This window comes from Diplotaxodon limnothrissa, linkage group LG17 (assembly GCF_057381915.1).
Source record: "Diplotaxodon limnothrissa isolate DT_005_m linkage group LG17, D_limnothrissa_male_GT1.1, whole genome shotgun sequence".
In the NCBI taxonomy this organism is placed as follows: domain Eukaryota; kingdom Metazoa; phylum Chordata; class Actinopteri; order Cichliformes; family Cichlidae; genus Diplotaxodon; species Diplotaxodon limnothrissa.
In genome coordinates this window covers 12,921,821-12,942,153 of record NC_140612.1, presented here as the reverse complement: position 1 = coordinate 12,942,153, position 20,333 = coordinate 12,921,821, and the positions used below count along the sequence as shown (strand labels likewise).

The 20,333-nt window shown below is 39.7% G+C and overlaps 1 protein-coding gene across 3 annotated transcripts in view; it reads right to left on the bottom strand.

Annotated features, from left to right (window-relative positions):
* The window catches only part of LOC146614690 (carboxyl-terminal PDZ ligand of neuronal nitric oxide synthase protein-like), a 230,441-nt gene extending 215,125 nt beyond the window's left edge, over positions 1 to 15,316 (bottom strand). For all 3 annotated transcript variants that reach the window (XM_085376753.1, XM_085376754.1, XM_085376755.1), the window contains exons 1-2: positions 14,925 to 15,316; positions 14,521 to 14,592 (exon numbers count right to left, since the gene is read on the bottom strand). In XM_085376753.1, the coding sequence (XP_085232879.1) occupies positions 14,521 to 14,592; positions 14,925 to 15,029 (177 nt within the window). In that variant the 5' untranslated portion in view covers positions 15,030 to 15,316. The remainder of the gene's footprint in view (positions 1 to 14,520; positions 14,593 to 14,924) is intronic.
* Between the last annotated feature and the right edge of the window lie 5,017 nt (positions 15,317 to 20,333).

The following is a 20,333-nucleotide window of genomic DNA, read 5'->3' as shown; positions in this document are numbered from 1 at the left end:
CTTTAAATTATGCACTGCAATCTGACTGCTCCGATAGGCAGGACACAGTCACTCTATTTATCAGTGTTCTGCCTGCCAGTTCACCAGAACACTTTATGCAGATGACGCAGCCATATGTACAAGCTAAGTGTATATTCAATATCCAGTTTAGTAATGAAGAGATAGAGAAGGCTAAACATTTTGGAATTTTAGGAATTATTTAATAATTTAATAAAGAAGAAGATTTTACAGATGGTTGAGACCAATGTGAATCATTTTTAGCTAATATGAAACCACACACCCACTCTGAGCAGTTATTTATTTATTCTGTGATATTTTCTCATCTGTTGCATTTCACTAAAGGCATCATCATCCATAATTAAGCACTCACCAATATATACAACCAATCCCTGAAAATAATGGATAAAAATCCTTTTCGGTGGCATCATTGTCTCATTTATGACAAACATTAAAAAAAGAAAACTGGACCATGTTGAATGGTAACTGTAGAACGCTTTATGACAGATCTAAATTTGGACGATCACAGTGCTCAATAAAGGCTAGTGGTTTGCAAAATAGCCTCAAATTATATTTGTGATAATAATATTCAGGACTGTATTAAAAAACAACAACAATAAAAACGCTGAACAATGATTTCATTGGTAACGTCCAGATAGCAGCATTTACTAGTAAAAACAGAATCAAGGGCATTTTCTATCTTTGCTTACCAAAGAGTGTCATATTCAGTGAAGACAGAATACCCGATTTTCTTGCCAAAGTGTGCCAGCAGCAGCACCATTATATTACCATGGCACTGACACTTCCATATATAAAGGAACACAGCACAAGTTTAATGTGAGCCCAGGTAATTGTGTTTCCCTGGAGTTTTTACTAAAGTGTAACACATAACTGCTTAACCACTGTATTGCTTGTGAATGCTTCTTTGCAGGCTGCTGTGCTCTGCATTGTTATTTGACTCTTTTGCAAATGAAACATCACAGAGACAGCCCACTGATGTGAAAAACCCATTTATTTCAGATTTCCACGACACTCTGACAAAAACAATAACTAAAGTAACCTAACCTTGTAACTCTTCAAAAACTCTACAATATTGTCATACATTAAAGTCGAAAAATGCCTGGGATGTTTTATTCTGGATCAAGAAAAAAAACACACCCAAAGACCTGTTTTCCCACCATGTAACCACATCCACTGGCGGATGGGAATTACCGGATTCCAGTTAGAAGTGCGCTTCACAGCCTGGCTTTTGCCTTAAGTGCTGAAACAAGTTTGCCTCTACCTGTAGCAGGACCAGTTTTCTTACATAGTTTGCAAAGTACTGTGCTCAGTCGGAGGTTGCTAAAGTAGCTCCGTTTTTTTACACCCATGCCCGATTTAGGCTTCTATGTGAAATCCAATTCGTAACTTACACGTAACCAGAAACCCCTGTCAGTCCTACGCCATAACCGTGCACATATCTTGAACCTTGTACCTCCCAAGAAGTTAAACACGTCAGGTTGACGCAGCCTGCAACGACTGACTGGTGTGGAAGTTTATAGCATAGGGTTAAAAGGGGAAGGGAATGACACGTGGTGGTGTGTGTAAAGAGGAGAGAGAGTCGCTCTCGGTGAGAGCTGAGCTATGGAAAGCACGCCAACTATGGAGGCAGTTTGCAGGGAAGACGAGCTCTTCAACAACGACAGAAACTATGCAGGGAGGAGCGGTGAGGAGAGGCTGAGGAGGAGGAGGAGGCAAAGGAGAATGAAGGGAGAGAGGAGGGGCAGGAAGGAGGAGGAAAAGCAGAATGAAGGGGACAGAGAAGACAACATACTGAAGAATACAAGGGGGGGTGGGGTGAGGGGAACTGAGGGTGATAGGGATGAAGATAAAGCGCAAAGAGGTGGGGGGGGATAGAAACAGGAGGTAAAATAAAGATAAAGTCTAGAGAGAGGAAGAGGAGAAGGAAACAGAGCATTATTAGATGAGGATAGGAGGACGGGGCTGACGGAAGCAGAGCAGCGAAAGCAGCCGGGGGGGGAACCTTGTTCCTGGCCGTGTCTTAGAAGTGTTTGGGAAACCGGACGTGTTACTTGACTGATGCAAGTGCATTTGCAGTCCGCTGAGACAGGTAAGTTGGTGTTTTGAAGCTTAGTACACGCACAGTACAAGTTAAACCTACAGAAACGAAAACGATTTTAAGCTCTCGTCAGTAATTTACATTTTGTTTCTCCCTGCCTATGGTTTGACCGCTGACAAACAAATAATGCTCAACAAATTTACCGGATCACTGCCCAACGTAAGGTTTATGTCACAGCTGCCCGCAATTAACAGTACTGGAAATGACCAACATCATTTTTCAAATGTATTGTTTTGCATAAAAAGCTGAAAAACATAGTAAAACATAATCATTATTTTTTTTATTAAGATGCCAAATTACAATTTTTTATTTGCAATCATTGAATAGAATAAAACATATAATATTTTGATTTTCTTCTTAGGTGGTCTAACAAATTTGCTCAGCACCGTTCGTGTAGTTCTTTTGTCTTTGTGTCAATCAATGTGGGAGACCTGCATAACATAAAAACCACTAAAACCATTTTTTTCTTCTCAGTGATGCAACTAAATTACCTTAATTCAAATCTGAAAATGTGCTTTTAAATTTTTTGGTTAAACAGTACATTTGAAAATTCATAAATAACAACAATGCAATCAGGCAACATCTCCTTAGCACGGCATCAACAGTGGACTGGGTTAGAGGCAAATGCCATCCACAGGTGTCACTCATGGAAAACCATGACAGTTGCCTTGCTGGGAAAAGACTGTTTCTGTTATTTTAGCTCCCAGCTGAACAAAACTGAGTGTGTGGGCTTTTAGGAAGAGAAAATTAACAGCTGTAAATCAATGGGTTTTGCAAAAGAAAATAAGGCACTTGACAGCAAAGTGAACAAGAAAACTAATAATTTCGTTCCAATTATCTTGTTTAGAAAAAAAAAAATCAAAATTAAAAAAAAATTATATTTGCTGAAATAAAATTGAATCACCCAGCCTTACTTACTCAGGCTTCTCAAATTTTCCTACATTTACAACCAGTTCTTTAACCCACTACGGTTACAAAACTCAGATGAAAAAAAAATCATGAAATGAAATCTGGGAATGCACAGTGAGCTTGAGATCCCCGTTTTGTCCGATCCACTGCCTAAACTCTAATACATTTCATTCGCAGTAATCAGTGATCTACATCCACTCTTTAAGGTTCTTACGTTAGGCTTTTCACTTCAATCATCGATTAATAAAGCAAAAATTTATACCAAAGAAATCATTTCTTTTTTGTGTGTATAGCACTTTTTGCTAGCACAGTATATTCCTGAATTTCACGCTGTCATTGTAGAGTAAATGATACTGTCAAGCCAGGAGCTCACAGCTGTAAATTACTGACAAAAGCAAAAAGATCACTTTTACATGAAGAAAACCTCACTCCAGCTCCATGACCAATTGCCTTTCACTGCTCAGCAAAAAGAGATGTAAACAAGCATTAAGAGGACAAATCAGGCCTGATAATAAAAGGAACATGAAGGGCACGTGTTTGCAAGTGTTTAAGACAGACAGAGGATAGTCTGAAGCAGGAACTGGTGCATGACGTCCAGTATGCTGGAGCAGAGAGAAACATCTCATCTCTGAAGTTTGATGTCATTCAGTTTATTTCGGACATATTCTAGCTACACCATCTTGCAGGAGGTTGAGAGCTGGGTTATGTGTCCTTACTCCAGGATCACTGTGGGTGCAGAGCAGAACAAGGACTACTATAGGTGGCTGGAGTCCAAAATACTGGTGCTGGTATTGATTAGCAGGAGGCAAAACCTACTGGAGAGCAGCTGATTTATCCCCCCCATCATGTGTGACCGACCCAAAAAATAAAAAATAAACATTTATATAAAAAAAATATATATATATCAAAATGAGATATTTTCAGAGAAGCACAAAATTACTGAACGATTAATGTAATAGTCACTGAATTGCCTTCTTTTGTGGCCCAAGTGCACGTACACATGCGTGCATATCCTCGGCACAACAAGATATACTGCACAACAAATCACCTCACACAAAAAGCAGGAGTTGTGATCTATTTTAAGAGAATTTCTTTGGAGCAATTTTTTCCATAGTGTGAAAACAAAGAAAGGAAAAAGAAAGGATGGAAACCTTTTAGCAAAATTAAGCCTTGAGCCACAAGCAAATCACTGGGGTCAAAGCAGACACTTTACAACAGACAGCTGTAGTGAACCTTCTGAAAGCTCCCTTTCCTCCCAGGCACAGCATCTCTACCACAGTACCTTCCCATGTTTACGCTGCAGGGCACAGCAAAGCAGCAACCAGCTCAGCACTCCAACAACGCCCCCCTTCAACTGTCCTGGATCACCACCGTCCTGCTGCCCGCCCCAGGGCACAGTCAAGATTCATTCTTTGGTTAACTGCTGACATTTATAGAAAGAGGGTGGAGGTTCAGGTGGCACGTTGGGCCACGTAGGGTCTGGGTGGAGTTTGAGGAAATTCCGGCATGAACCGTTGGGAGGGAGCCCTGCAGCATCTGTGTGCTATTACACTATATTATCTTGTCAGAGAAAGAAGATGAGCAAGTGAGGCAGCGGGTTGTGAACGGTGGCAACGGAGCATGTGGAGAAACATAAGCTAAAGGGGAAAAGATGGAGGCAGGAATCAAAGGAGGTAAAGATGTAATTGGAGTGCAGTTAATAGTGCTGACAAGGCTGTTTGCCTATTTTGTCATTGCAAGCTTAGAGGCAGTGGAAAGAGGTGTGTGCGCGCTCTCTTAAAACAGGAGTACAGCTTCGTCGTACACCAACATTCAAACCTGCTGGATCAGAGTTAATTCACTGTCTAAACCTGCAGCAAACACTTTATACGCTTTATATCTTTCAAGCACAGATACATAATCCTCCTAAAAAAACACTTTGATTTACTTTCACATCATCGCTTGCATAGGCCCCCTGATTGAAATAAGTAGAAAATATGAACACAGTGTTGCTCACACAGAGACTTTACTTTGGCAGGCCGCCCAGGTATATTTACAGCTCTAATAGTATATCTGCCAACTCAGAGTTCTCTTTTTTTCCATCAGTTCTAGAGAACTACACCATCCTCGATCAACGGACGGTCCTGTTTGATTTCCTTTTACAAGTTCAGTTGGTGCTAAATACCAAACACCAGCCTGCTCAGGTTGTTCCTGTAGTAGTCCTCAAAATTCATTCAGCTACTTCACCAGCCCCTTGTTCCTCAGTCAGATGGACTCCAACTCTGTTATCCCGAACTGCTTCTACTCAGGAGAGTACCACAACCTGGACGGTGGAGAAGTCATTCAAGCCCAGCTCACCAAGACCACAGAGAAGAAGAAGTGTTGCATGATTTGTTGCACACCTGTTATATGGAAATGTGAGTCTATTTAATCAGTGTTGTTATTCTCGTTCCCTCATTTGTCCCAACTTCACTTCACCCCCAACCAATCACAGCAGATTATGCCGCTGCTACTGCTAACTGTTGTGAATAATAAATGGAACATAGGAAAATGTTCATTTTAATTTTGTGAAGCATATGCAGGGAAACAGGGAAAATGCTTACACATTCTTTATGACTACTAACCAATGATAGGATGTTCTGTTAATCATAAAATCTGAAGAAATTTGTGTCTACGTGCTTCTGCGATCCAATTCACTCAACAACTTTACCACCAAGACTTTCCTCTTTTGCTACAACATCTGCTTTTCAAGCACAGACATGGACCAGGTATCTGTCAAATATCTCCTTTTTTTTTCTTATTTTCTTGAGTGATATTTCTAACGTGAAATCAGGAGAGAAATCCCTCCTCCTTCAACCAGGAGCAAACTGGACAATTTGGTTGTTTGATATTTATCTGGGGGTTATTTAATGTTCCTGAGACTAAAATGTTAATACAAATTTCACAGGATGAGACATATTTCGGTGGCATGGCAGGCGTTAATAATAAAGTAAGAGGGGAGGGATCGAATTAAGTCTGTGTGGCCATTAGTTACAGCGAGGGCTGACAAAGACCCTGGTGTTTCGGAGAAAAAACCCCGTTAATCAGCCAGAGTTTCACTCGGCCTCTGATGAAGGGCAGGACGATGTGACAAGCAGAACAGATTGTTCATGGAAAAGGGGGCCACGTGCAAGAGGGGGATTAAATGAAAAGGCCAGGATAAAAGGTGGGATTACAGAGAAGAGCAAACAGAAAGACTTGCACATTTAGGACTACATATTATTCTTGATTGTAGCCTTAAATTTCAACAGAGAAGCCAAGCAGGAGGAGGTGTGTGTTTGCAAACCACATAAAGGCACTGGGTTGCTTAGTCACACATACACACAGTGTGTTGGAAGAGCTGAATATAGCTTGAAGACGACCAAGTAAAAAGCTTACAGACAGAAATGAAATGGAACCTCTCATATACACTGACTAAAAATTATGGGGAAGATTCTTAGTAAGGTGCTAGGCCACTCCGTTCCACCACAATAGCTTCAATTCCTAACAGCTTTGGATATCTTAAGTCTCCTGAACTACTCGCGAGACAGAATACCATTCTTAAACACTATATTCGCTCAGTCTGTGTTTTGATGATGCTTCCTGTGCTAAATTTCTACCTCAGATGACTAATCAGCAGTGTGCTGCTAGTGTTCCAAATACACCTCCATGAATATATTCTGCCAACTTCCAAATGTAAGCATATCGCCTATCCTTATCAGGGTTACCGTGAGGAAAACTGTTAGTGTGGTGTGTATTGTCACCATAAAAAAGTCCTGTATAAAGAGTTACAATATTGTGTTCAAGGTCAATAGATTTATCACAGTAACTCGGACTATATAGAGCTATTTAAAACTTTCTTACTACCATTTTTTCCATTGACGACACATAGGCATACCAGGACTCTAAATATCATGTTATCTAATTAGGACTTTATAACATACATGACAATAACAGGTTATAACCATTTAAATACATGTACAATGTTCCTGGAAATACTATACTATATTTATATTACTGTAATACTATATACTATATTTATTGCAAAACATTTAAACACGTTTTACTTAATGAAGTGAATCCTACACGTACAATATCCTCATACATGAAAACAATATCAAATAATACTTCTAAGAAATAAAAAATACTGTTACTGAAAATTATGTATATTAAAATGGGTTTTAAACATAGCAAATAACAAAAGCCTGCACTTTGCACTTGTTTGTACTGCACTACAAACTTTTTTGTACTATAAGCACGACGAAAACAAAGTGAATGTATACAAAATACAACACTTTTCTCCTTAAAGTAAATACTGCCCTTAGAGTGAGCTGCTTTGGTGGAGGTTTGCTTCTTGTTTTTAACTTGGTTACAGTAAGTGGATTAGCGAGAATCCTGATTATTGCTTTTGTCCAAGAGCACCAACAGGGGGTCACTAGTGTAGACCCAGCCTATTGGGGCATTTGGCCCTGTTCACATGATAAACGGTGGACAGGACAGCAGAGTTTATCATGCTTCTACCAAGCTGGGGGGTGACTAAGGGCCTGACAACGGCCAACTAATGAACACAGAGGAAAACGTGTAAAACTTCAGGCAGTCAAAAGATGTTTACCTCTTAGGGCTGTTTTTAAAGAATGCAATGCTCCTTAAAAGCCTGAAAATCCTTTTTTAAACAGCATCATACAGATTAAATTGGGCTTAAATTTCAACCTTGACATCCGTTTTTGCTTTGTTTAATGGCTCAGTTCTAAAAAGTTACCACATGCTGCTTTTCAGATGCACTGACATAAAAATCATGCCTCCAACAGCACTGAGCTGAATAAATCATTACTCCATTAACAATTGAGTTACATACCATTGTTAATTAAGCCTTACATGTTTGAGCCTTTAGCTCAAAGAGATTCCTGTAACAACCTGAACCATAAGTAAATAATGGAGTGTGTATACATGCCATCTCTCAATCAGCAGCTCGCCAAACCCTCTGCTATCTGTAACGAACACGGTAAGTTAAATATTAGCCACTTCTTAAACACACTTACATGGAAATGACAGCCTGCCTGCTAGCACTTCGCTGACAGCTAGCATAGGATAAACCGCAGGGATAAACATGACATTGAGCAAGTGTCCCATAACATTAATGTAAACTACACAGAGGCTCATTATGATCACTTAACCTTCCAAACCAATCGTCTCAAACGATGAAAACGGAATTTAAGGAGCAACTGGGGGCGAAAAGGGAGGGCGGGTAATGAGCCAAACACAGGTCATTATTAGCGCACTTCATGACCTTTAAACTGTGACCTGAAGTTTGAAAAGGACCTCTGAGCTCTGGCCAAAACAAAAGAGAGAGAGCTTGAAGAACACAAAGAGATGCTTTAAAACACTCTACAAAGAAATTCATACATAAGCAAAAATGGTTTAGCATAAATCTTTACCACTTCAAAACAGCAGCGAGGACGGCAAACACTGCGTTTTACTTAAGAGGAAACCCTTTGGATAAAAACCCTCCTTCACACTTCCTGATGTACTTATAAAGACAAGCACGTTTAGCAGGCTTCTTCATGAGCACTCCAGGAGTTTTTAGCAGGCCTCTACTGATCATCCATAAGTCACAAACGTGGTAATAACCTTTATGGACTAGTAGATCTACTCTGAGACAGTTTCTGTGTCGAGTCTGTGTAGAGGCGCAGTTTCTTATTATACCTGCCATCCAACAAGAAAAATCCCTAAAACCCTTTAAAGACAGATAGTGAAACAACAAGCGGAGAAACCAGGAACTAGTCAGCTAAACAGATTTTATTTGGTGTGTTTTAATACATGATGGCATAATGCATTTTTATCCACTTTCTTCCAACCTCTCCAATCCCCTAAGTGGTCCTTGAGCCCAGATTTGAGGCTGTTACACACACAAAAAGCCCACTCGAACAAGGCTACCTTCAATTCACTGTTTTCTACATTTCTCTGTGCTGCACTTTGCTTACTGTTTATGAGCACCAACATGTTTTAGCTTGATGCAGTGCTGTTGAGTCTCTGGCTACAAAGCAAGGAATTGATGACATTTTTCAGAAACATATTATCTGTTTGTGTATTAGGTCTTTTTCTCAGTTTTGCAGAGCATATTTAAAATAGAATCAGATCGACTAATCTGATAATAGGATTCCAGGAATGAATAAGTGAAGGCTACCGTCATTTCACATTTCTTCAGCTTAAAGGACACTTCTTATGTTAACTTTCAACATCATATGTTTTTTTATTTTTCTTCGAACCCCATTTTTTTTTTACCTTTTACTAATGGGGGTCTCTTCTTTTACCTCTTTTCACTCTCTGCATTCTTACACGACTTTGTATTTAATCATTATTATTATTAATATCTGGATCTCTTCCACGGTGTGTCTTTGTCTTGTGTTCTAAACTGTGATTCAGTTCACTGGGAGGTTTGAATGCGACGGGCTGTTTCCACTGACCTGACATGTCCGTGTTATTTCCCCAGCATTACTCTTCAGAGAGTTATTCAGCGTGGTTAGCCACTCAGACATATTAAACATAAAGCCATTGATCTACTGTTGCTGCGGTGAGGACGAACAGTATGTAGGCATGTATGGAAAATACCAGCCAGGTTTACAGAGATCTCACCAAACTGGCTGTTTTTCCCGGTTTAATTTTCGACCTCATTAACTGCGGCTCAGTGTAGATTTCACACTAAATGCCGGCTCTTTTTCTACTGTAAATTTTTTAATGTACATATTCAAACACTTTTCAGAGAGCTTTACCATAAATTAGTTACTCTACAACTTTCTACATGCCATTTACCTCTGTAAATACAATCACACTGCACTGTTCACAAGAATCTGTCAGTTTTGACATTCTGTAGTATATCAGCAAGAAGCTGCAGAGTATCATGTAAAGCAATCATCACAATGCAAAAAGAAGATTCAATACAAATAAGTCACACAACAGATGAGTGTTTGAAGGTCCTTCATAATGCAAGACATCACTTCTTAGAAAGTCCATTTATTAATTCAAGCGGATTACATGAACAGAGCCAAAGCTTCTTTACTTCATTAAAGTCAATCAAATAAAGCAGGTCAGCTCCGGCTGCCAGTAATTAAAAGACTTTTTTTCCTGATGGAGAAAGGCTGTCACTTTTACCAATAATGCTCACCTGTCAGCACTACTAACTTTCTGCTTCATTAGTTGTCCCCTTTCTGTGGTTGAAGCAGTTAATTCTCTCCTTGTGAGGACTTGAAATATGAACACTGTTCATATTTTCTGTCTGAAGGGAAATAAGCTGAGGCAGGTGTACACAACAGACATAAACTATACATGTTTGCACACAGTCGATAGAAAGTCTAAGGCAAAGGTACAAGCAACTGTACAATTACTTCACTGGGCCACTTAGCATAGCTGTCTCCGTGATAATTACAGTTTGGTCACATTAATGTGATGTTGTATCAGGTCCTCAAGCACAGTGTGAAGCTGGATGAATTAAGTCACGGTTCAGGGATATTTAATCATTTCAATTCTATAACTTCTTTGCTGGGCGGCACAAGAAGGTTATAGGTTCATATCTACTGAACAAAAGACACATTTACAGAAGAATACAGCCATTCTTTGGTTGCCATTTCAGTGTTTCCTCTTTAAATTAAATAAGAAGTTAATTACTGTACTGTATTAACTGAGTTTCTGGTCTTTCTTGGAACTGTCGCACGATATTTGTTTAGTCACATTTCGCTTATTCTTTGCACTGCGTGCTTAAGGTGATACTACATTTAATGTACAGTATCCCTCCCTTAGTTAATTATCACAGCTTCCTCCTTCCTCGTGCCACACGGTTAAGGGAGTGCTACTGTATTTAATGTAAGCACTGTTAAGACAAACACTGGCCAGACCAAATTATTCCCTACGGGAGTCTGTTCTATGGTGGCCTATTTCTAGCTGAACTTTGTACTGTGTTCGGTCACACAAACATCAGGAAATCAAAACCACGGTGATCAAAAGTCTCTGAAATGAGCTGAAAATAATCATCACAAAACTGCTACATGATTCAAACGTAAACATCTTTATTCCCACGAGTCTTTGGGCTCGCAAGAAGGAACAACTAATTTTAATAGAGCACAAGACTGTTCAGTACTGTAAATATTTCCTCTCAGTGCCTAACTGTATTCACAAAGATTGCACATTACTGTTCAAAACCTCCATCCAATTTCTGCAGTGGACAGTTTGTGCAAAGCTTTACGACAGTTTGCTAAAATGCTAACTAAAACCCAGACTAATAAACTTGCACTGTGCTTTCCAGCCACCAGCTAATTGGTGCACCGAGCGAACACAAAGGTCCTGGTTCAGCCTGACAGCCAGAGGAACTGACAAAGCATTTCCATTTCTGTCTTTTACGCACTCCAGCTCCACCGCTGTGCTCTTTCAGCCCTCACAAATGTCTCGTCAGACACATCTAATCTTCTCATCCCATGCTGCTCAGTCTTCCTACAGTCAGTTAACCCAGCAAAGGGCGATTAATGAGAAATTAATCTCTTTAATTCACTGCAAAGGTCTTCTCTTCTTTTAACCAGATAAACTGCTGCTGCACTTTTCCAGATTATGATAATAATAAAATTAATTTATGAAGACCAGCATGTAATACAGGATCCTCATCTCTGACTGGTCTGTAGCTGACAGGGAGAAAAAAGGCAAAATAAGACAAGAATGCATTTAGGTGGATTTTATTTTATAGCTCTTTCAATCTGTATATGCAAGTCTATCTTTTCACTAACAGAAGAAAGGAAAAAATGTGACATGATCCTCATTTCAGCTTTAACAAAACAGGTGGAGAAAAAAATCTTTATTAAAATATATCTTTGTCATTTGATGATTCACTATATAACTGCAAAACAGACCCTGAGTTCCAAAAAAAAGGAAAAAAGTTCATAAATGCATTAGTAACTTTTTCAACATTACATTTCTTTCAGCTGGGAAGTTTCACTAAGTGAAGTGAAAACTGCTCTTCCCATCTGTTAAGTGTTTTTCTCCATTCATTTCTGGAGAGATCATTAATCATTCAACAGCAACGTGCAACACAGTGGGTGTGTTTACTCGTGTGTGTTTTTATGTGCGTGTGTGTGTGTGTAACAAAACGTCAAATCCTGCCGGTTTTTGCGTTCGGCTCCATTCTAGGTGCCTATTTCCTGCTCTGCACTGTTGTCTGTTTGTTATCAGCTACCAGCTTCCAGGTGACTCATGCACACAATGAACAATGAAACCATACATCAACCGGTTGCCAGGCAGCGTCCAAAACTTTGACTGACTGCAGAAATGGAGTCTGACAGTAACCTTGCAAGAAAAACACAAGCTGCAGGAAAGCATCATTTTGACTAACTTTCACAAATTTCACAAGCTGCCGGTGTTACACGAACATTTCAATTAGAAACAAAACATGAGTGCCGGTAACAGTCAGCTTTGTTTGGTAGCTGTCATATAAAAGACAAACCAGTTACTGTAATTGTGGCAGGGAAATAGGAAGTTGTGTTCACATCTTTTATGATTATTCATCACACTACTGCATTTCAACACCACAGAACTTGGAACCTTGGGAAAAACTAGCATGTTATCTTTTGTCTAGGCATTGTTCTGATTCCACTTTTATGTTGCTGTTCAGGGAGCAGAGAGTAGAAGCATCCAATCTGTGCATTTGCTGTGCTTTGTCAACAATCGCTTCCCCCGGAACTTTCTTCAGCTGCTCAACAGTAACAGCCTGGGAAGCGAGGGGAAAGTTGATCAATTCCATAATGAAAAGCTCTGTTTTGATGTGGTACAAATGAAACGCACAACACTGATTTTTTTTTTTTTTTTCTGTACAATTAAACTGAAGAAGGACCAAACATTTTCAGGGATAGATAATATACGTCAAGAATCAAGAATAAACACTGTAGGCTGCAAGAATGTTGCTTGATGCCCAGTTGTAGTCCTTAATCCACAGTGAACTGGTTTTATGGGGCAACTCTAACTGCAAGGATAAATAAAGGACAGCGCCTCTATAGCTCCCTTTGTTGTTTCTTTCTAAGTGAAACTAACGGCAAAGACGCATGATTGTCTCTGCCAGTCATAAACCTGCTGAAGATTACAGTGTTTCTACTTTCGGTGATTTCTTTTCCTACTTAAAAAGTCCAGATTTTGCATAAGGTGTAAGCGTGTACTAATCAGTAAATGAATGCCCTAAAAGTAATTAAACAAACCAATCATTTCTGCATTTACCAAAACATACTGGGGCATTCCAGTGCAGTTTTCTTACATAATCACTGAGTGGAGACTGCTTCGGCATACTGGTAACCCAACTCAAACAAAATGCCTTCAGAGTGACTCCTGCAGCGCCCCGATCCCCAACGTGATCTCCATTCCAAGTTTGATACCTGTGGTTTCCCTCCATTGTGTTGTCCAGCCAGTGTCAAACCATTTTCACACCGGAGGAGCCAAACCAATGCTCGTTTTCTTGCCAACAACAACAGCTGCCATGGCAGCATTCCGGGAGGTCCACTTTTTAGGAGCAGGTCACTTCTTTGTTAAAGGGCCAACGAGAGGGGTTTTTTTTTCAACTCTGCTCAAAGGTTGAGCAACTTGCTGAAATGAGCCAATGGCAGAGCAAAACTGAAGTCTGTTAATGAGGGAAAAGTGTCAGCATTTTAAAATAAAATGTCAGCATGTGTGGGGGGCACAATTTTCTTTAAAACCACAAGATTATAAATAGGGACAGAACTAACACTTCGTTTCCACCTACAAGTTCAGCACCAGTCCCCGAAAACATCAACACCTCCAACAACCTACATCAGCTTGCCGCAATATGATTGGCAGACACACTGATTAAGATGAAGCCTTCTTTTTGGGAGTGAAAAAGCTGTAAATCTTGGATTTACACAGCAGAAAGAGGGGGGGAGAGAGGGGGTAAGAGTCACACTCCAGTGCACCGCTTCAAAGGAAACTTCAAAACACTGATGGAGCACATGGGAGACCAAACCTCCCACCAGGCAAGACATGTCAAAGACACTCAAAGGGCTCCACGTTTAAACTCCAAGGTGTGTTCACACAAAACCAATGCTAAATAACAACACTGTGGCCTTCTCCAAGTCAGTTTTACATGGCCTCACATGGTAATCTGACATGTGATTTAAGCATTATATGTAAAATTGATATTTAAAAATCCAACTGAGTCTGTCTCTGAATTAAATGAGTACAAATATTAGAGGAAGCATAATTGCAGTGCTCATTATTAGAAGTAATAACTAAGCTATAAGCCTATAATAAGCTAAAGTTACGTTCAGGGTCCAGTTCAATAGCATTGCGCTCTTCCATCATAATTAGCTTCGCAATGCCGAAAAGTAAACAGATTTTAAAAGAAAAAGAAAAAACCGTGGACAACGTGGAGTCGTGTCCTATCAAATGATGTGGAAAAGGAAAAATATGAAAAAATGCAAGATTTTAAACGGCGTCCTGTCAGGCTCCCTTCCACTCACCCGTATTCTTCTCATCGCTGCCACAATCTCCACTCGGCTGCTCGGCCGCGCCACATCCAGACTGCCAATGTACTAAAATATGACAGGTACAGCACATTAGTGAAAAAGGAAGCTGACTTTCCTTTAATTTCAAACACAAGTTCCTACAGTAAGGTAATAATCAGCCCAGCTTTGGGCAACTTTTACCTCTTGACAAGCTGACAACTTAAGTTTACTGCGTGAGCACAAAACAAATTCTCGGGAGACCCAAGAGTCTTATGCCAGTTACCTGTTTTGTTTACGGTATATACGAGTTAAACAAGGCGCTATTCAGGCACAGGTTAGTTAACGAAGAAGACTCGGTGACATAATAAAATATAAATGAAGTGCTGCGCTAACCACTTCAAAGTTACTTGGAAACTCACCTTTGCCTCGAAGTTGATCCCATGCTGGAATGCTTCCTCGTTGTGCAATGGGATCCTCAGATCGTGCCCATCATCTACGAGGTTGTACTTGGTTTTCCCAGGCATTTTGTTTCATCCAAATATTCCTACTCCACGGTGCCAATAGGATATATGCGGGAACAGCTCGGTTTACCGGGGATAAATCCAAGAAAAGCAATTCCAAATCCGATCAGTGAATGTTCTCCATAGCGGCAAAGCGTCCCGACGCTACCACACCGCCGTCAACAGCGGCCACAACTTCACCGGCGCTCCGGGAAACTGCCGGCCCGCTAACGGTCACCGCTACGGCTTTAACGACACACGCAGGCCGACACAAACAGCGTCATGCGGGGACAGATGTGTTTTCCCGACTTTTCCTGTGGCGAGTGTGGAAGTTCGTCGGGTCCTGCCTCCGGTTCAGGACTCCCCCCACCCCGCCGCCCTCATGGAGGAAAGGTGTGATTGGAGGAGTCCGGGGATCCCGCCTGTTTCCATTGGAGCAGAGACGCGCCGTGGCCATGAGGAGGAGTGGCTGAAACGCTCGTACCTGCCCCCTCCACCCCACAACCTGCCCCCCTCCCTGTTTACACACACACACACACACACACACACTATAATGGAAATAACCTGAATGACACCTATGCAAGTGGCGTGTATATTTACAGGTGTTTACTGTAAACGCTGGCTTTGGTCAGCAGTAAAATAACCTGTATGTAAACGCACTGCCTGGAGACTGATGCAAAACGATGTCCTTCAATTAGCAAAAAAGTAAATTAATTAAAAAATGTTGAATTTCATCTCTTGTGATGTTATTTAACATTTTTGGAGAGATATTGTGAAGAAGAGATAGCACGCCTTGCTTTTGATCTTTTTGCCATTAAAATAAGAAACACAGCCTTACAGGTGTAGCAAGAACACAACTGGGATTTTGAATTAAATAAAAAGGACAAGGCTACCAACTAGTGGCCACATCTGCTAACACCTAGTGGGAAGCTACTACATAAACGTGCAAGTTAAATATATTGTGATTTTTTTTAAAAGCACACCGTACTTTTATAAATATTTTTATGAATATTTTTTTTAAAAAAAGGAACCGTCACAATAAAACATGATTTTTTAATGTTATACTCATATTAACATCAGGAACTTATAACATGTTATTTAAAAATTACAGTAGGCGTCTAAGTTTTTATTTAAGAAAAATAGAAAAACCTCACTTAGTAGTTTGTTATAATTGTTTACATCTTCTATTCAGAGTCTTTCTGAATAAATTTAATTGAACTTTTTACATTTTATTTTATCTATTATTCTGATGTCTTTTTCTCAACACATCATTCTGAAACCTTTAAATATTACAGGCTTCAGTATTGGGAAAAGGAATTATGATACACTATTCTAGATGTTTGCATTGCATTGTTTTGTCTCACTCCAAAAACTCAAAATCTTACCAAGTATATTTGTCTTATTTCTATTCAACTTAAAACACTTAAAATAAGACAAAATCAGCTGCAGAGCAACATTTCAGTAATATATAGGGACTTAAGTGTAATGAGATAATTTTGACTAGAAATAAGACAAATATACTTTTTTAAAAAGTTTTTGCAGCGCTTTATTTCAGATTTGTCACACCCCTATAAAAACATACATCAACAGAAAAGAGACCTTTAAAAAAAGTCTGACTTTAAACCCCTGCACAATCCAGAAAAAGGAAGCCGTAGTCTAGTTAGCAATTTTATCAGTACAATAATAATAGGCTGCTGTTGCTGATAATTAAAGGGAGATCTTGCGCACTCAGACACTCATGGACAGCCATCCACACATTGTGTTCAAGCAGCTGGAATAACAGTATCTCCAGGAAAACAGACCTATGTGGTCAGTAGACAGGGTAGTGTTCATACTTAATGCAGTTGTCATGTTGATGCACACACCATCTGCGTCACCCTAGGAGTTAAAGATGCATCACTTCCCACAAGGTGGTCCCAGGCGGGTAGGGGTGGGGAAGTGGAGCAGCACAAATTCACATTCACGCCACCTCTGTGGAAATTTCCAAAGTGCTGCTGCTGCTGCTAATAGGGCTTGTAGCAGTGTGGTATGATTTACTCCAAACTGCCATCTCCCAAATTCCCACCTGCTTTCTTAATTATCATCGTGCTTCAGCGTGCAGTTAAATTAGAACATCATTCTCATACATCAAAATTAACTCCTCCGTTTAGCAACTGAGCACTTCCTAAATGCTGTGGAGGTGGATTACCTTCAAACCAAATCACGTAATTACAGAGAACATTAGCTGGCCTCTCAGCTTTAAATGAACAAACACACATGAAGCCCTTATAACAGCTCACTGATATAACTATCAGTGAGCTTCTTTTTATTCTGCCTGAAGTATTTTGACAGGTATCTCCATAAAAGACGGCTGTATTACACCAATCCTTCAGCCCTTGTGGTCATGGCCACCTTGCCCTCGCGGCAGCTATTTGGCAGACATGAACAGCTGCTGTCTGTGCATGAGGAATTTATGCTCAGTACAACCAGTTACCCACTTAGGGACCCCATGTGTTCTTAAGGCTCTTTAAAAAAGGATAGAGAACAATTTAATCCTTGCCAGGTCACCAGCTTCATATTGATCTGTTGATTAGGGATGCGGCATCATAAGCACACGCTCCCTGCATGAACTAGGTCTTGAATACTGTTCACACAAACAGCATGGGTCCACATAGAGGACAAAAGGCAACATGCAAGGTTGTCACAGTCACATATTTGTGCCCTTGTAGGGAAATCTTTAACCTTCAGTGACAGTTATGTTGTTAACCTAAAGGTGAAAAAATATACAAGTTTTTTTTTTGAAGAAATATGTATTCTACATTTGGAAATAGACTAGCATTTGTATGGATGTTTTTTCAGGGTTACTACAGCCACTTCAAGCTTTAAATATGTCACCTATCTCACATCTACTGCCTAACGTGGATGTCTTTGGAGTGAACTAGAGCAGTCAAACAAATTCCACCAGTCATGGGGAAATTGAAGTTAACAGTAACCACATACACATCAGATATATACTGATATATAAGAAAGGAGGAAATAATAAGTCCTTTAAATCTGAAGGAAAATTATTTAAGACCTGAAACAGATTATTTCCTGATACTACATCTTGAATCTAGGATAAACACTAAAAATGCAAGTTTTTTGCTAAAAAACACATTCATATCTTTTTGGCCAATTCATTTTATTCTGGCACAGGTATTTATTTGGGCATTATAATATAGCTCCTGCCCTTCTAACACTCTAAACATTGCTGTGATAGCCTCTAAATACACACTGTGTCATTTTAAGTGGATCTTCTACTAAGTAAGGTTTACTTATAAAGTGCTTTTAAAGAACAAAATTCACAAAGTGCTTTACAATTTAATATTTTCAAATAATTTTTGCAAATATGGCCTGTCCCTGTGGTAAAAGAAGATGGCGTGCGCATCAACAGTTGAAGTTGATGTGTTTCTCTTAACCCATTCCTGCACTGCACTTGCTTACAGTAAAGTAATCAGGCAATCAGGACATGATGGCCAAGACCCTGTGGCATGAGCTGCAAACTGGCCCGGGTCTGTGTCACACTATACATACAGATATTGTCTGTATGTATTGTATGTATACTTTTAAGGTGCCTTTTCAATACCCCATCATGTTACTGATCTGTTGTCAATTAATGTAATTTGTTGCAAAATGTTACTCCAGTGGTTTCTTTTTATTAACACTTACTTTTCCAGTTTTTTTTGTTGTTCCTTTTCAAAAAATTGTGAGATGTGTTGCATGCCCAACTCCTGTCCTAATGTCTTTGGAAGTGGGATTCTACGATGATCATAAAATGTATGTTACCCTTTAACCACCCAAGATTTGAGAGCAACAACACAAAGAAATCAAGGACTGCATTAATAGTTAAAGATACTTTTCTGCAATTGTAGCCCTTGGCGCTATGGTGGTGGTTACAGTGAATGGGCACAAATGATAGAAGGTGGCTTCTTGAAGTAAACGTGAATTTACCAAGTCAAGTATCAGGGATTAATTAGTCTAGGTAAATGCTATGCTGGTTACATTGGATTGGAGGATAAACTGTGTTTTTGAGACTGCCCCATTTTCACAGACCACCTTTAAATCATAAAGGGGGGAAATAAATAAATACAAGAAAGGTGAGGTGGTATTTTCCATTAGTTTCAGGTGGCTGAGGCATGAACATATTTAGGAATTCCACTCATACCACTTCATCATATCTATTTTGCTTTCCCATGAGGAAGGACCTTGTCTGAGACTATTTACCACAACATTCATCCACACTAAGCTGGTATTCTAAAAGATGCTCACTTCAGTAGCTTTATCTTAACTCATCAGTTTAGTTTTTAGTGTGAATCAGAGCCCTGTTGTTCTTTTGGTACCAACATCATGCATTGTTAAGGTCAGCAGGAGCTTTGAACCTGGGATATCTTTTGTCTTAGCCACAAGCAACAAGAAAAACACAGACACGGTAGGTTTAAAAGACAGTCCCTACACAACACACACACATGCATGCATGCACAGCCTTACACATCTTGAGGGCCTTTTAAGCTAAATTAATAATGGAGATCTTTAAAGAATGTGGGCCACACAACAAAGAAGACAGACAAGAAGGGAAGCAGCGGGACAGCTAATGACATTTACAATTGTGCCTGAAGCTGTGTAGCAACATGCAGTATTAAAAGCTGTCTTCACTTCACACTTGGGGGTAGATTAGTACAGATATAATCTGCCTCTGTTACAGCATCCAAGCACATAAAAGGCTTATACAACCCAGTGTTAATTATGTAGCAGGCTTGGACGTGCAATTAAATGTAAGTCTTTGCTGTGCTTGTTTGTAAAAGTGAGTGAAGTCACATAGATGGTAAAAAAAAGAGGATCAACTGAAAGATATGTTTGAAGAGATAAATTAGTCTTACAGTCACTCCAGTTTGTAATTTTGATTCTCATAACAACCACCGTTGATTTTATTGCAGCGTTTGTTTTAATGGTGTTTTTGACACTCATGCCAAATATCTGCAACACTGTCATGTAGCTCATATATTGTGGTTTACAGAGGAATTTAAAAGCTGTATCATTCATCACTTTTAGGATCAACCCAAACTGATGTGTCAATAGCAAGCACCAACATCCAAGGCTGAAGAATGAGGCCAAATGGGGAACAGCCAAATACAGAGTGATTTCTGAAGTAGCCACTCGAGGCTGGCTCCAAAAGTGTTTCAGTGATGTAGACTGTATATAAACGATGGATATAGATGATGATTCACCTGATAGTTTTAAAATACACATTTAGAAGCTTCAATGTACCATTCTACCATTTGTTTGAGTTTTCTTTGGCTATATTTATTTGTT